The sequence below is a fragment of the Centrocercus urophasianus genome, unplaced genomic scaffold (genome assembly GCF_019232065.1).
Source record: "Centrocercus urophasianus isolate 14NV4802_14NV808 unplaced genomic scaffold, USGS_Curo_1.0 seq_15, whole genome shotgun sequence".
In the NCBI taxonomy this organism is placed as follows: domain Eukaryota; kingdom Metazoa; phylum Chordata; class Aves; order Galliformes; family Phasianidae; genus Centrocercus; species Centrocercus urophasianus.
This window is the reverse complement of record NW_024884697.1, coordinates 10,851,738-10,868,930: the sequence shown is the minus strand read 5'-3', so window position 1 is coordinate 10,868,930 and position 17,193 is coordinate 10,851,738. Positions and strand designations below refer to the sequence as shown.

The following is a 17,193-nucleotide window of genomic DNA, read 5'->3' as shown; positions in this document are numbered from 1 at the left end:
TTCCATACTTCCAGACTTCTTTCAAATCTTCTGATGGTTTGGGGAAAGATTATGTTAAAATTTTGGAAGAGTAACAGTTATATAGGCATTAAATATTTCTTACACATTTTCAAGAGCAAAGCAACAAGAAAAGGTCAAAGTGATGTAAGACTTCTCAAGAAGTATTTAATCTGTATTTGATCTTTATTTAATTTTCCTCATACCTCACGAAGCCTGGGGAAAATGTTATCTAGATTATTTTTCCATGATCCCAGCAGCCAGCTTGTCCTCGAAAATACATTCCTGTAGTGCTTGTTGAATTCAGATCTAGAATTAGCAGAATCCTTGGTCTTTGCTAGCAGTCATGGAGTTGCTTATGCACATGCGCACGCTCCAGTTGTGGGTGACATGGATACACAGACTCTCTTAGAGCCGTAGCTCTAAGCAAATACTAGACAGTTTTCTAGGTGCCAGAGAAGTGGGAATTTGCAGGAAGCAAGAAGGGAAAGTAATGGAAGGATGTGAAGAAAGAGTGTGTGAATGAGTGAGATGAAAAATGGTATAGAAGAAGAGACAGATGAATTAGTCTTTAGGTAGCTTTCCTTCTCCTAGAGCTAGTCATCAGTTTGACTGATACCGCTGCACGTTTCTCAACTGTATTCCACTTTCCTGGTTACAGCAGTGCTCTATGTTGATTACCATCAATGTAGATGCATTTAGAACTATGTATAATTACATTTAATTACTGATCTTCTGTCTATAGCTACTTAGCATCTCAATTTATTATTAGTCATAAAATGAAATACATTCTTTTTCTCTCTTTTTTTTTTTCTTTTTTAAGGATCTGCTTTTGCTAAAGCAAAACCCGAAAGTCCTTGGACATCTCTGACCCGCAAAGGAATCGTGAGAGTTGTTTTCTTTCCATTCTTCTACAGGTGGTGGCTACAAGTGACATCGAGAGTCATCTTTTTTTGGCTGCTTGTTCTTTACCTTCTTCAAGGTAGAATTGGATTATAGGATCAGCTTCGACTGAATGCCTTAATTTAACCATTACTACTTCAATATGTTGCTTTGTTCACTTAATACTGTTAAAACTCTTTCTAATGTATGCTGGAATAGATTGCAAAGGTGTCTTATGATTAGTTCCTCTTTTACAATTATATAAAGGGGACATTTGGAAAATTTGAGCATCTCCTCGCAGGTTTTCTTCAGCACTTAGCACTTGTGTTACTTTGGCATCTCTGTATATGATTTAGGTTTCTAGGACTAATTGATTTCAAGACTGAGAGTCACCTGAGAAACCTTTGATTTTCTGGATTAGGATTAGTCCTGTTATTTGTGCTTCTTGATAAGAGCTCTTGGTCTGCGAAGGATGCTGAACCTGCCATTATGCATTTTGCACAGCCCACTGGATGATGTGTGACCAATTTTCAGTTCTTCCATGGCTTATCTTGTCACATCAGAGGCAGTAAATTTTAAGCTCATATTTCAGTCATACCTCAGCCATGCTTCTGGATGACTGACAAATCTATTACTTACTGTCCTATATGCTTCTGCTAACTTTTCCATTGTATATGAAGGGAGTATGCATCTTAATTTTACACTTCCTAGGTTAACAGTTGTGCAAAGTCATTTTATAATAAACAGAAGGAAATTCTCAGCTTTTAAAAAGGATGATGAATCACCAGTTCCAGTAATCGAAGCCTTTGCTCCTCTTAATTATATGTAGTATAAAAGAGGAAAATTAGAGAAGAAAGAATGTAATGTAACGAGTCAGTATCTAACAGTGTGAAAGTCAGTAAGAAAATAAGTGTATTGGAAGCACGCACAACAAAAAACAAATCAGAAGCTTAATGCAAGTTGGGAGCAGTTTAAGCACTCTGAAAAACTAAGTGACTGATAAGCTATCTACTGAAATCCAATTAAAATATGATAATTACCTTTTCAGTTACCTGTGCAGTCCTCACAGTTATGAATTTCTGTATCATTTGGAAATTGTATCTAAAATTAGAAAATAAAAATATAGTACCTCTTGTTTGATGTTAGCAGCTATAGAATTTGTCCCACAGTGATGATGCCCCCAAACTTGAAATAAGTTGACATTCACAGAATCACAGAATCACAGAATGTCCAGGGTTGGAAGAGACCTCAGGGATCATGAATCTCCAACCCCCCTGCCACATGCAGGGCCACAAACCTCTCCATTTAATACCAGACCAGGCTGCCCAGGGCCGCATCCAATCTGGCTTTGAACACCTCCAGGGACAGGGCATCCACAACCCCTCTGGGCAGCCTGCTCCAGCACCTCACCACTCTCTCTGTAAAGAATTTCCCCCTGATGTCCAACCTAAAACTCCCCTGTCTCAACTTAAAACCATTTCCCCTCATTCTGCAGTTATCAACCCTTTCAAAGAGTTGATAACATTCATGTAGGCTGTCAAAAACTTTCCCTATCCCAAATTCTTAGGTACGTGCTTAAGAATTATTATTGCATATATTAGCCTGTGAGTATACTATGCTAAATAGTAACAGTAAAGGAAAGAATTTTTTTCCCTGACTGTAGATTAAAACTCCAGATTTTATTTACCTTTGTTTACTTCATAATAAGTTGTGATTAGAAAACTGTGATAAGAGAAAGAGAAACAGGGAAATGTTTCTGTTCAAGGTCATTGAACAGGCTGGTAAGTTAAGGTAGAAGTAAAAATTTTTTTCTTCTGATTCCATATCCATTTAGGTTGTACCACTACCTCATTTTTACTTTTAAAATGTTTCTATATTCTAGTATGAAAACTGATTTGTGAAATCAGTGTGTATCTCATACTGTGTATTTTAGTATGAAACAAGAAATGTGAATATTCATAGCAGTTATAAATTTATTTTGGTGAGATACATATATATGTATGTATGCATTTTTAAAATCATTGGTGATACAACTATTTCAAAGTTTTTAGTACTAAAAAATAAATGGTTTGGTCTTTGAAATGTAGTTGCCTGCTTTGAGACAGCTTTTTTGGCTCTACATGAAATCATTCTATTTGTTTCACAAAATACAGCACTGTCATTTAGGAAAATACCAGTCCAGATGTAATAATTGAATCTGGTAGGAGAAATTTTGTTTGAAGCCTAAGCTGTTGGTAGGAGCAGTTCTGTGGTAGTTTGAACCACAGCATGTTGGCACATTGTGCAGAAATTGTGTATTTCCTTCCTGTGTTACTGAAAGGATTGGGAGGTAGGTAATGTTTTGTTAATCTCTGTCATGGTAGGGGTGTGCAGTCTATAGACTCATGTTTTCTTAAATCTATAGTGAAGTTTGAAATTATTTTGTGGAGACGTATCCTGAAAATCATTTCAAGTGGGTCTGTGAAGCTTGTTGTACTCAGATCGGTATATTTACACAAACTGCATAGTAGGAATCAAAGCTGGCTATTTGTTTATACTTTATACCATATGAATCTGTGTGTTTGAGAAACTCAGATGAACTCATTTAGAAAAAGATGTTGTTGTTACTGACCTAAAGCTTCTAAAAGCTTTTCTAAGTTGTAGAAGTGATTGGGCTGTTCTAACAGGAGTAGGAAGAGCTCTGTGGGTGTTGTCTGTGTATGAGAAGCAGGTTATAGGGTTTATAAGTTTAACAAGTAATGATGGGTTGATGGTTGGACTTGATGATCCCAGAGGTCTTTTCCAACCGTACTGATTCTAAGTTTCTGTGAAGAGGAAGCTGCCACTTTTCCAAGCACAAATGCTAGTTGGAGCCCTGGTCACTTCAGCTGGACTACCTTGTAATGTGCATAGTTTGTCTTTGAGTTTTTCTTGTTATTAGAAAATTTATACACAAGTGTATGGGAAATTTTGTCTTTTGAATGGAATATGAAGTTCAAAATTCTTTCAGCTAGAGTATTAAGAGTTTCTCATCACTAGTCTGTGTTGAAATAGATGTTTGATTTCACAGTCGCAAGTTAGCTGAGCTTGGCAGGCACCTCCAGGGGTCACCCAGGCCACCTCTGCTCAGAGCGTCATTAGCTGCCATGGGCTGCTCAGGGCAATGTCCAGCATGGTGTTAAGCATCTCCAAAGTGGAAGGATACAGCCCGTCAGGGAAACCAGCTCCTTGTGTGATGTCTCCTATGCTCACCTGACTTGTTGGATTGTGCTGTGTTGGTTTCAAGTGATACAGGACTAAATTTATCTCGATTGATTGAAGCATAGCATTTGTTGCTTGATTTTGTTTTTTTTTTTTCTCCTACTAAATTGTCATCTTAATATAAATTTACTTCCTGTCATACCATTTGCAAATGCCTTCCCCTCTGCCCTTCATTCTGCTACCATTTTTTGAGCAATATTTATAATATCACAAGAAGACATGAGCATAAAGATAAGTCAAGTGTTCAAATCCTGATTACTGTCTTTCATTTTATTGTAATTGTCATTCCATGCTCTGAATTTCAGGCTTGGTTTAAAATGCTGGTAAAGAACTACATGTAACTGCTTCTCATTTTAAGATAAGTCATATAGTAAGTTGGCCATCCCAGACATTTCAAGTATTGGACTCAACTTCATCTTCCTTCTTTTCCAGTTGCTGCTGTAGTGTTATTCTGTACAGCCCAGAGCCCACATAATATACCTCTGACTGAAGTAATTGGGCCAATATGGCTCATGTTGCTACTTGGAACTGTACACTGTCAGATTGTTTCAACACGAACCCCTAAGCCTCCTCCCAGCACAGGGGTTAAAAGAAGAAGGTATAGTCTGTATTAAAGTACTTATCATTTAGGTTTGTTGAACTATTCTGAAGAATGTGCATAAAGTTGTAGGGATTTACAGTCTCTGCTTCACAAGGGATGAGAAATTGAAGCTCCATTTTTATCTGAAATTTTAAAATGGGTGCTTGGTTAGTGCTCTAACATTTGTGCATTTACTAATTTGTGCACTGTTTTTTTAATACATTAAATCTGATGTTTTTGCCTCAAAAGAGCTTGTGACTGAATACTGATGGAGTGACATGTTACTGCAAGTTTTGCTTTAGAACTCTGTGCAGTACTGACCAGCAATCTGTGAGAAGTGTGTTAAAGGAGGTACTGGAAGCATAGACCTGAAAGTCTTCCAGCACTTCAGTATATATGGTTTGCTACAGTGAACTGTCCCATTATAGTGGGAAGACCTGCAATAGAGAAATTTTGCAGTTTTTAGCCTCAGAGATGAAATTTATCTTTTATTTAATGTTAAGATGATGAGTAACTGTTATCTTAGTTTTTGTAAATGGAGTTTGTTAAATCAACACGATAAACCTTTAGCAACGTCTTGAAATTTTGCTTGTTTTTGCATGTCTAAAACTGCTGAACACGTTATAGAAGTAGTAGATTGCACTTATAAAGCTACCTTCCAATTTTAATCTCTTCTGATGAAGGAAATTAAGGAAAGCAGCACATTTGGAAGTACATAGGGAAGGAGATGGCTCTAGTACCACAGATAACACACAGGAGGGAACAGTGCAGAGCTACGGTACAAGCACCTCTTACAGTATTGGCGCTGTCTTCAGAGATATCTGGCATGCCGCTTTCTTTTTATCAGGGTTTGTATTTATTCAAGGCTACGTATGTGTGAGATATGCACTATCCCTTTTCCAGAGAAGTAAACATTAATCTGCTGATTAGATAAGAACAAAAAATAAATTGACAAAAACTCATCTCAGTGTTTGAACATGCATTAACCTCTTGTTTTTTGACTTCTGAAATTGCTGATGAAATTGCTGATGAAATAACTGTAGAAATGCAAAGTAACTTTGGCTGATTTTATGATAATTGTAGGACTGCACTTTGTGATGTATCAGGAATAAACTAGCTTGGTTTTTCAATTTTAATCCAACGAGAAAATTTTACTCTTACTTTTTAGTTGATTGCATTACTTGATAATTACATGGAGAGAATGCACATAGATGGCCATCACTGTCATCGAATTACACATTTTTCTGAAGGAAAAACCTTCAGGACTCAAGCATGGCATTTAATCTGTCAGTGAGCTATGAAGATACATTTTCTAATGACTGGAAGAAGCGTTTAAGCTTGTTATATTTCAGAGTACTACACATCAGCATTTATTAGTAAAGTTGAATACATGCATATGAACTGGTACAAAATAAAGAAAAGGGATACTGCAAGTTACTACATTGTTTTGTTCTGCATGCTGCATCTTAAATATTGCAACACTAATGTGTCTGTTGTATTCGTGATTTGTGCACTTAACCTCTGGTAAAGCTTTACCTTGTGTTACATTACATTCTGGAAATAAAAATCTGGAAAAATTTTAAAAATATCTAAGAATGCTGCAGAAGTTAATTTGGTCTTTCTATGTGTAGTTTAAGCTGGTTTTAACAAACTGTGAGCAATAGTAATAGACACCACAGCTGTTCTTTTGTGTAACACCACGTCTAAATCGGTCTCTGTGTATTTCTTTCTGGTACATTTGGAGTGTGATCTTGTAAACTTTTGAACATTATCTGCTCAGTGAAGATACTGATTTTCAATCAGTATTGTTGGACTGTTGAGGATTGTTGGAAGACTCACTTTCTTCCTTGCCTTCTTCACTTCCTTGGGGTGACTGAGAATGCTTTAAGCAGCCTTTAGTCACTCTTCAGCTGCAGAGGTTTGTACGTCTGAGAATGAACCATGGCAGCTTATCCAGATGAAAAATAACCTTTTTTTTTTTTTTTTTCCTCACAGCAGTTTCATCGTGTAATTTTTCTTTTCCAAAGTCATGCAGATATTTTTATTTGCAAAGTGGGACTGGGAATGAGGAAGCAGGAATGCAACATGGAGAGCATGGGCTAACTGGCTTGAGATTGTGATGTTGCTGAAGATGTTCTTGTGAAACCTCAGTGCCAGGAATTTGTCCTTACTCCAGTTGTGGAAATCTTTAACTTCTAAAAGGCTTTGCAGCTTAGATGAGTTAGGAGAGTTTTTTGATAGTAGTTTGAGCTGATTGCGCAAAGCCTCAGTACTGTCTTAAATTGTCATCTTTATGGATTTTGAAAATAAAAACTGTGTTCGTATGCAAGCTGGCGCATTGCTAATCTGCAGACAGGAAGAGGCTTGCAATCTGCTCCACAGAGCCCATGATAAATTGTCTTGCTGTCTCGTCTTTATAAGCTTATAATAAAGTCTGATCCATGCAAATATGTAAAAACTGCCAAAAGTATTTCAGCTGATTTTAGAATCATAGAATGGAATCACAGAATCATAGAACAGCCCAGGTTGAAAAGAACCACAGTGATCATCTAGTTTCAACCCCTTGCTGTGTGCAGGGTCACCAACCACCAGACCAGGCTGCCCAGAGCCACATTCAGCCTAGCCTTGAATGTCTCCAGGGATGGGGCATCCACAACCTCCTTGTGCAACAGGGCAACCTGTTCCTGTGTGTCACCACCTTCTGTGTGGAAAAACTTCCTCTTAAAAAAAAAAAGTACTACTCACTTATTTAGAAATAAAATCAATGAAGAATTTTGGAACTAGATAAGGGAAAGTTCTATAGCTTTCTACAAGGGAAGTGGAGTAACAGTTGCTGCTTTTTAAAAAAGTAATAATTAAAAAATGCCATTTAATGTTTCTCCTGGAATGCTTGAAGGTGGAAGGTGGAATGAGACTAAAGAAGATAAAGAGGGATGAAAAGCCTCAGTAACTGCCTTTTCTACTTGTTACTTTGTCCATAGTCTTGCAGATTAATTGCTCCTTTTTGGATTTTCTACCCTAGCTGGTGGGTCTTCCCTGTGTATATGGAATACCTTATCTTAGGAACAATGTAAACCAGCTGTCCCAGTTCATACGATGTACGTATTAGGGAGGAATTTAATCTGCTGTGTAATTCAAGTTCCTACAGAACTTCCTGAAGAAGGACAATGCTTGTTTCCCTACAGAAGCAAAAGAGTAGATTAGATTCTTGATAGTTTTATCAAGTCTGTGTTTAATGGTTCTGTGGTTCTTTTGTTTTATAAATGTAAAGAATAAAGTCTTCATTTATAATACTACTACTTTTTTTTCTTTTTTCTTTTTTTTTCCCCCAGAAGTGTTCTGGGAATTACTGAACACACGAGATTTTATTGCTTTCTGGGTAAAGATTTTCCTTGTTATTTATTTTGAAATACAGAAGCCAAAGTGAAATTCTGCTTTATTGTGATCTCTGTCAGTAAGGCAGAAAGCTGCTATTCCATTTTCATTCCTTCATCAACAATACTTTCTAATTTAGAAATGCAATCATCCTAACTTCTGCTTTTGAAAGGCTTTTTTTTTTTTTTTTCTTTTTTTGTGGCATTAGATATTCTTGCTACTACACCTACTGATTAGATAGTGGCCTTGACTTTTAGACAGTGTTATGGAAGATGATAGATTGGTATTAGACTTCTCATAAGAATAATAATACTTAAGCATAATTGATAGGTTTGTTATTTAAAAACAAGCTTAATTACTGTGTTTGTTAGATACTATTGAATTATGTCACTGGGGTGTTACTGCATATATGGGAAAGGATAACTCACATTCTGGTTAGCAGACTTGTCAGTATGCAGAGTGAATTTAAACAAACACGGTCAGAAAGTACTAACAGAGCACGCTCACAGCTGTAAGAAATGAATGGCACATTTGCTTTGAGTTAATAACATTTTAACTTTTTTTTTTTTTTTTTTTTTTTTTTTTTAAGAATAAAACAAACAACCCTCATTTGTATTTGGGCTTCTGGTTCTTCTGTTGCCAAAGATACTGTGATGTTTAGTTGCAAAACATCCGTTTCCTTTTCTCTCTGTACCTAATAATATAGTTTTCTTATGGACACGTGTTTCTTTTATAATGTTTATAGGAAAGAATAGTGAGTATTAATTAGAAGATTAAAAATAAGCTTACAAACATTTCATCAGCTGTTAATATCTTTTTACTTGTTTGTGTTCATCTTAATAAAACTAAAACATGGGTTGAAAAGGGTGAACAGGACTTAGTCTGGAAAAAAATCATTAAAATAATGCTTACATTTGTTTCAAATGTAGATCTAAGAAAGCAAAAAACTCAATAGATAAATCCACTGAGACTGATAATGGCTACGTGTCCCTTGATGGGAAAAAGACAGGTAAAAGCAGTGAAGAATGTGCACAGGCCCAGGAGCGTCTCTGTGAGGTGATTAAGCCAGAGGAGTCGGGCTGGAGCACCACAACCATGAGAGAGACCTTCAGCACCCCCAGCCATCACAAGGTAAGTGTCCCGTGTTGCTTTCAGAGCAGGACAGTTTGTTTGGTGATATGCAGGCTGTATTTGTGTGATGCTGTTGGTGTATTCTCATTTATGTTATCCTTAAAAGTATTTTAAATGAAATTAAGCTTAGAGTGCTGTGGCCAAAATCATGTTAAGTCTTCTGATGTCATTCCTTTTATATGTAGCCTTTCCTTTTTCTTGTCAGAGGCCCCTTACTGGCTGACATCTAAACGTTCTTTGCTCTTCAGTAATTCAGTGCACAATTTCATGTGCTTTCACTTGTATCTTTTTTTCAGTCCAGCTGAACAACACACTTTACTCTTTATTGCCTCTTTGACGCTCTTGGTGTACGTAGGCCCGTCTTTGTGCCAGAATGGAACAAATTTCATATTATTGCAATTTGTAATTTTGAGTTTATTCTGAGCGTTTACCTATGAATCAGCAATCATCCTTTCGGTTTGTCCTCATAGAAGAGGAGGAAAGGACAATTTTCCTCTCAGTAAAATAGACATAGCTTCCTGAAGCGAGAAATAAGGATGCGATGGAAGCAGAATAAATGGTTATGAAGGAAAGGAGAACTTTTCTTTCTGGACTTGTTTATCTCCTGGATATACTGTTTTCATCTTGTGGTTCTATTGAATAGATTTTCCAAAGTTTTTTTTTTTTTCCTGGCTCCATTATCATTTGCCTTCTACTGACTGCCATTACTGCTCTCTTACTTGACTTTGGCTCAATAGTATATATAATGATTGATCAATCATTGCAATGTTGTTTTTCATGATAAAATCAAAGGGAAAGGTTATTTTGCTGGAAGTATATGCCTATACATCTTTATAAAGGAAAGACATTCTGTGGGGGGATTTCATAGCCAACGTATTTAACAACCCCAATAAATATCTGTATGATTAAGTCAGAATGGGTGTGATGAAATTCATCTCAGGGCAGTAACCTCAGTCTTTTGGTCTGCTCAGCAGCAACAGTTGAAACTGTGATTCAGTTATTGTGATTCAGTTGCCTTCATTGAAGACATTCATTCCAAGCATTTTGCATTCTTGATGAAATTCAACAAATGATGATTTTTTTTTAAGGGTTTTAGCGATGAGTTTTCTACATGCTTAACATCACGTTGTATACATGTTTGCATTAAAGAGAAGCTGTCAGAGGCTAGAATAGACTCCTCATCTCTAATTCCAAAGCATAATATATACATTTTGTTGCCACCTTGAAAAATAGTAGATAAGCCACCACAGGCTGTATTCTGCATGTCCCTCCCTCTATGCAGCTCATCTGTTAAGAAAGTGAGATGAGTTGACACTGAAGCATCTCAGAAGCCAGAGCTCATTATGGAAGAAAAATAGATGCCTGAATCTCAGGGGTGAAGGGATCGTCTGTCATTTCACTGATGACTGTGCAACTCTGAAGGAAATTTTACAGGGTTCTATGCAGTGGTGTCATAATAAATGAGAGTATACAGAAAGTTTCTGACAGCTGACCAATCTTCTATGCGCTCTCTTCTTCCTTTTACTGTCAGGTCTGGTTTCACTTCAGTTTAAAATCAGGGAAATAGTGTGATAAATTTGTTATCTGGGTCTTCCTTTCACAAGCAAACCTTGTGATGTTTTGTGACTGAAAGAGGTAAATGCTGACTTTATACCATATGTGTTGATAATTAAGCGTGACTGCTATCACAAATTTATTTTCTCAAGCTTTTTGGATATCCTGCATTTAGGCCTTCAAAATGTGAATGCCAGCGTTCATGAGCTGAATGTGAACTAGCTATTCATTGTCTGAGAACTGTTTATTTTGATACTACAGTTTTATTTTGTAATATCTGCTGTATCACTTCTTACAATTGAAAATGCAATATTTACTTTAACGAGGCATACATAACATTGCAGAAAGAAATTTGGTTGTAGTAGTTTATAATTGGTAAGTATGAGTGTAAGTCTTACTAATACTCTACTTCTTGCACTAGGAGACTCACAGGACTGTGACCAATTTATCAGATGAAGTTTCTAGTGAGGAGGGGCCTGAAACCGGGTACTCTGTACGCCGCAATGTAGAACGCACTTCTAGTGATGGCGCTCTTCGAAACAGAAAATCTCACCATTACAAGAAACACTATCCTTTGGAGGTATCTATTCTTCTGTTGCCTCTTTTATGTAATTTGACTGAAGCTCTAGGCTTCTTGTTGAGTCTTTTTTTTTTCTCCTATACTGTGTTTTAGAATTATGTTAAATTGAAGCCATGTTAGTGAAGGAGAGGGATTCCTTTTTGTATAGCAGAGTTTGAACTGTGAGGTTTTTATTCAGCTGAGCTTTGTCAATTTTTTCAATTTGTTGTTAAGATCCTTTGATATATCCTATACATCTTGCAACAGATTTCAGTTAGCTCTGTTGCTATCTTTTGATAGCAGGTATCTCTTTTGAAAACGTGATTCGTTACAGAAACAGCACTAGTCGGCAGTAGTAGCATTTTCATCATACTAGTGCTGCTGCTTTTCTCCATTTACATAGTATTTTCGATTCATCAACCTTCTTGTGAAGTCATCTGATAGTTTGCCTGTTTTTTCATTCCTTCATGTTTGTTGAAAGCCATTAAAATATTGTCATGAAATCTCAACAAAATTGTTAGTGTTACATTGCAACAAAAGCACACAAAAACCTGAAATTTTAAGAGATTTACTGACATCAGAGCTAAGAGGAGGAAGGCAGCAATTCCTTATTAGTAGAGTCATTAGTTGTAAGGGTTCAGATACTGAAAGACAGAAGTGAGGGAGGGCTTTTTTTTTTCTCTTAATTCTAAAGGATTTCCGCTCTTTTTGCTGATGGTATGCAACTTAACAGATAAACAAAACTTTGAGGTTTTGGCAGTGTTTTTTCTTTTTAACAACTGTACTTGCCCCTCTCCCCCCCCCCTTTTTTTTCCCAACTAGGACTATGAGAAAAGAATGTGCAGAGTAATTTTGGTTCTGACAGGAGTGTGCTTGTGGGTGGCTCTAACAGGCAGAGCATCATAAGCAAGCCTTCCACTTGATATAAATAATGCCTTCTTAGAAGGGTTCATATAATGCTGCTTTCTCTGATAATAACTACAAAGTCTTGAGGTCTATATTTTGCATAAAAGCATTCACTAATTTTCTATAATTTGCTCATCACAAACTTCAGATTGAGAGATCTAGAAGACTGATTCATTTTTAACTGTGTGATGTCCTATGTATGTTTAGTTTAGACTTTCTGAACATGGTAATACTTGGAAATGTTTCATATTGCAGAAAATGTCTCTTGACTGCATGCTAGTGCAGCTGGACAGATGTGATTGCAGATGATTTTTTTTTCCATCTTAAATTTGTTTTCTTTTCCAAAAGGTGCCTCAGAGCTGTAAAATTCTAAAATGTTGTCTTGGGAGGACTGTGTGTAGATACCTTCAGAAATTCAAAAAGCATGAATTTATTCTGTGTGTAGTAATAATTCACACTTTTTCCCCCTATCTTTGTGATTGATGGCATGGAACAGGAAGCTTTTCTGTGTTGATAGCAGCTCTTTTCCCTCAACGTGATTACAAAGGAAATGAAACAGTAGTTTTGAAAACTGAAAGCTTTCTTTGTATTTTAAAAAATAAGTGTGTGTATATATATATATATGTATGTATATGTATATATATACATATAAGTGTAAGTGTGTAAGTGTATGTGTGTATATGCATATATACATGCATATATATAAATAAGACAGTGCTTTCAGCTTCTGTCCTGTTTTCCCTTATTTTGATGTTTGCTTGTCAGTTGTTGTTTGAGGTGTAGCTTTTTAGTCTTCTTGCTTCATTCAGTTCGAGACTTAGCACCCTGTACTGACCATGTTCTATAAAGAATCAATATTTTGGATATTATCTTTGGTATTGGAGTTCTATCATCTCACTAAAAAGAGCTTGGAGCAAACTTCTGCTATGTATTTCTTTACAAAATCAATTGCATAAAGTATATGAAGCATGGTTTCCAGGAAGAACAAGTAACTCTTCTTCAGCTGGTCATTCATTGCAAGTCATATGAAATTAATAGGCCTGCTGCAGTATTTCTTAATTGTGTTTTTCAGTGAAGAAAATTGGGCATAATCTTGAGATAAACTGTAGTAGAAAAAAAGGAATTTTGCTCTAAGAAAGGATGAAAATTGGCAGATGATAGTGATGAGTAGGATGGTACTGCATTTAAGACCTGTCTTGCAGGAAATTGGTTCATCTAACCATTGAAAGGAGCTTAGAGGTCTTCTTTTCTTCTGAAGAAAACACTAGATTGCAGTATGTGTATGCACTGGGGTATTTGAATCTCTCAAGTGTAATGTTTTTCTATGTTATTATGTAAGTAGTGCGCAAAATTTAAAAATAATGAGGCATGCTTGCTTCTCAACTGCACTTTCTTTAAAATAATTAGTTTTTTATGCATGACTATGTAAATCACACATCTACCCAGTACTGGTATGGATACTCTCAGTTATTCTTTCTCTCTACACCTATTGCATGCCTGTCTTCAAAGAAGCTCACACAGTCTCTTTGGGAGGGTACATGAAGCTTAACAGTGGACACTGAGAATCAAATTGGTGTTTTTATAGATTATTATAGGCAAATAATTTTAAAATGTACTTCTGGGGCATACCAGCATTTCTTTTAGAACTAGGAAAATGATGTCCACATTGCTATTGGGCGCCTTGGATCTTGGATAGCTAGAATTGTCTGTCTCTTCTTCCTCCAGGACCTTCTTTTTTCTTGCCCATTTTTTGAAAGAATCCCTCACTGTACGGTGAGTGGAATCTGGCAGTGCAATTCTGAGTCTGCACCTGAAGGAGACACAATCTGCAAATGCCTATCTGCTGTGTCACTGTACTTCAGGCTTATTTTTTTTATTCCACATATTCCCAGTTTCTGTGGATGAAGCTAAAGAGGAAGTCTTTGTCCTCTAAATCCCTTAGTCTTGCTTTAGTCTGATTTATCCTTTTGTGAATTTTTTTAAAAGCTATACTAACAGGTTGGGGAGGGACAGGTACGTTAGTAACTAGGTAAAGTAGATCAAACCAAACAACATGGGATAGAAGGACAAAGTGGCAAATCAGTTTAAAGTTTTTAGTGAATTAGGCTTTTCTCGCTTTACTTTTCTATACTAAGTGCAGGTCAGCGTATATGCCTTTAAGCCTTACTTAATATCTTCGATATTAATTCGATATTAATTCAATATTTAATATCTTCGATATTTTCACTAAAATAATGAAGCTGTAATGTGTTTTAGGAGACTTAATTTATCACTCATTAAATCAGAAGTTGGAGGCAGGCTTGATGATTGCTCTAAATTAATGAATTTTAAAAATCTGTAGAACAGTTACTTCTTCCTAATGTGTATGAATTGAGTCTTCATTGTGTGACCAATCCCCCATGAATACGAGGACCACGAACTATTACTTGTGTGGTGTCTAAGTGTGCAGTAAACATATAATGCTTTCTGATTTGAAATGTAATGAGTGGAACATAAAAAACTGATGCACGTGGACTTGCTACATTTGAACTTACTAACTCTTCTGTTAAGGAAATAGAGTACAAAAACAGCATTAATTCCAATGAATATTTTAATTTCAGGATACCCCTAAATCAGGTACTAGCTGCAGTTCTCGGTGTTCAAGCTCCAGGCAGGATTCTGAGAGTGCAAGGCCAGAATCAGAAACTGAAGATGTGTGGGAGGACCTCCTACACTGTGCAGAGTGCCACTCTTCCTGTACTAGTGAGACGGATGTAGAAAGTCCTCAAATGAATCCATGTGTGAAGAAAGAATATAGAGATGACCCATTTCATCAGGTTGGTCATATCTGCTGATTTTGACTTTACAGCACGTACGTCTTCAGTCTCATCAGCTTTCTCATGTGCTCAGGAAGCCCTGGAGAAAGAACTCTCTATTAAATGGAATAACAGAGCCAAAGTGATTTGATAGAATTAAAACAAGGAAAATTGAATTTCTGCTATTCAGTAATTAATTTGTCAGATGAAGAGGATATGACAACGTATTGTAATAGCCTGCAGAATATTTTTGTGTTAGGATTGTAGTTCAGGACAAGTATTGATTGATTAAAGTTCCTGTTGTAGAATCATGTGTATATTTGAGGGAATATTTTTGTTTGTATATGCATGTGTATATATATGAAACCACACAGCAAGCTAACATATGTAATATCATGTTACGTGTGTATTCTTTATGTTCTTCATGCATTTATAATATCTGTATTCTTTTTAGATAAAATATTTTTTTCATTTTATTTTTACCTTAAAGCTGATCATTTATTTTTCTTAATACTGTTCTATAGAAACATCTGGGCAGCAATTTCGGAAAATGTTAGTGTTGGGCAACTCTTTAGTTGCAGCCTGCCTTGGGTTAATTGGACAGAATCCATTGTCCATACTTATTAGCTAATGATCATGTGTTAGTCTTCATTTGATAAAAAAACATTCAGATGTCAGTACCAGTTATGTTTATATTATGGGGTTTTCCACTAAATTGCATACTACTTGCTGTGAAATATTTTTCTTGTTAAATATGCAATGTATGTTGGCACTGCTTACATCAGTGCTAAGGAATTTAATACAGGAGGTGATGTTACTGATAGCTGAGAAAAAGAGTCTCAAAAGATAGGCTTGTTCACTCATAACTGGAACTGAAAATGATGGATTTGTTGGTATCCCCCCCTCAAAAAAACCCAACCAGCCAATAAAATCCACCCCCAAAGCAACAGGAACAGCAGTTCGATTCTGCACTCTTTGCTTTTAAAATTTATTTTTGTTCTTGCTTGTATTCCATGTTTTTTTGAAGTTTAATGTTTTGGTTGGTTTGTTTCATTATAGACTGTGAAATTTTTGAATTTCAGCTCCTGGTGTAGATACTCCCTCTAGAGGAAAATAGTGGAAATCTATGTTTAAGAAAGTCTTTCTGCAGCTATAATTTATGTTAACAATATAGGTGGTTTTTTTTTTTCCCCTCTAGTGGAAAAGAAAGGAAACAAATGAGTACTTAGCAGCACAGAAAGGTTTCGGATAAATACTGATAAATCAAGTTATAACCCCCCCCCCCATACTTTTATTAAATGGTATGATAAATATTTGATAATATGCCCCCCATTCCAGCCTTTCTATTTGATTCAAACAGTGCTGGTTAACCTGGCAAGCTGAGATCAGTTTTGATTGCCTGTAACAGAAAGGAGTGAGACAGGACTGAGGGAAATCGAGAAGCGGCTGCGGCAGCACTTGTTACCTCAGCATTTTCTGATTCTTTCAGTTCTCAGTTCTTCTCTGATTAGAGTAAATAAATATGTGCATTCATTACTTTAGGTTGAAATTACTTGGCTGTTGAGGCAGTATACATTGAATAGAGTCCTTGAGACAACAGCTATTTATTGGGAAAGAAGTGAATGACTTTGAGTATTTAAAATACAGTAATGCAGGAGAAGTAAATGCTATGTAACAACATTTGTCAGTCTAAGCACTTTTTTTTTTTTTTTTTGTTAGTGTATTCCTGACAAAGAAACATTGACATAACAGTAGGTTGATATTACTGATGGAATATATTGTTTGTCTTCCCCAGAGTCACTTGCCTTGGATCCATAGTTTGAATCCAGGACTAGAAAAAATAAGTGCAATTGTATGGGAGGGGAACGACTGCAAGAAAGCAGATATGTCTGTGCTTGAAATCAGTGGTATGATAATGAACAGAGTGAGTATTCTTTTTACAGATATTGTGTCTAGGTTCAAAAATAAGTACTGCCCGTACTGTCACATGGCCAACATCTGCCTCTGATGTCATGGACCAACAAAATAACATAGGAGACATTACTTTTGGAGTGGCCCTCGTACTTACAGCTCTTGTAACTATCAGTAGTAAGAGTGGTGTGATAATAAAATACATTTGCATTGCTGGGTGCTTAGTAACATAGCCTCTGTTTTATTGTTCCAGTGGCATATGC

The 17,193-nt window shown here is 36.3% G+C and overlaps 1 protein-coding gene across 3 annotated transcripts in view; it reads left to right on the top strand.

The window, feature by feature from the left end:
• The window catches only part of PHTF2 (putative homeodomain transcription factor 2), a 62,580-nt gene that overhangs the window by 30,940 nt on the left and 14,447 nt on the right, over positions 1-17,193 (top strand). For 2 of the 3 annotated variants that reach the window (XM_042815851.1, XM_042815850.1), the window contains exons 5-11: positions 821-979; positions 4,552-4,717; positions 5,383-5,547; positions 9,004-9,205; positions 11,181-11,339; positions 14,825-15,040; positions 16,815-16,943. In XM_042815851.1, the coding sequence (XP_042671785.1) occupies positions 821-979; positions 4,552-4,717; positions 5,383-5,547; positions 9,004-9,205; positions 11,181-11,339; positions 14,825-15,040; positions 16,815-16,943 (1,196 nt within the window). The remainder of the gene's footprint in view (positions 1-820; positions 980-4,551; positions 4,718-5,382; positions 5,548-9,003; positions 9,206-11,180; positions 11,340-14,824; positions 15,041-16,814; positions 16,944-17,193) is intronic. The other variant, XM_042815852.1, reaches the window with a different exon arrangement.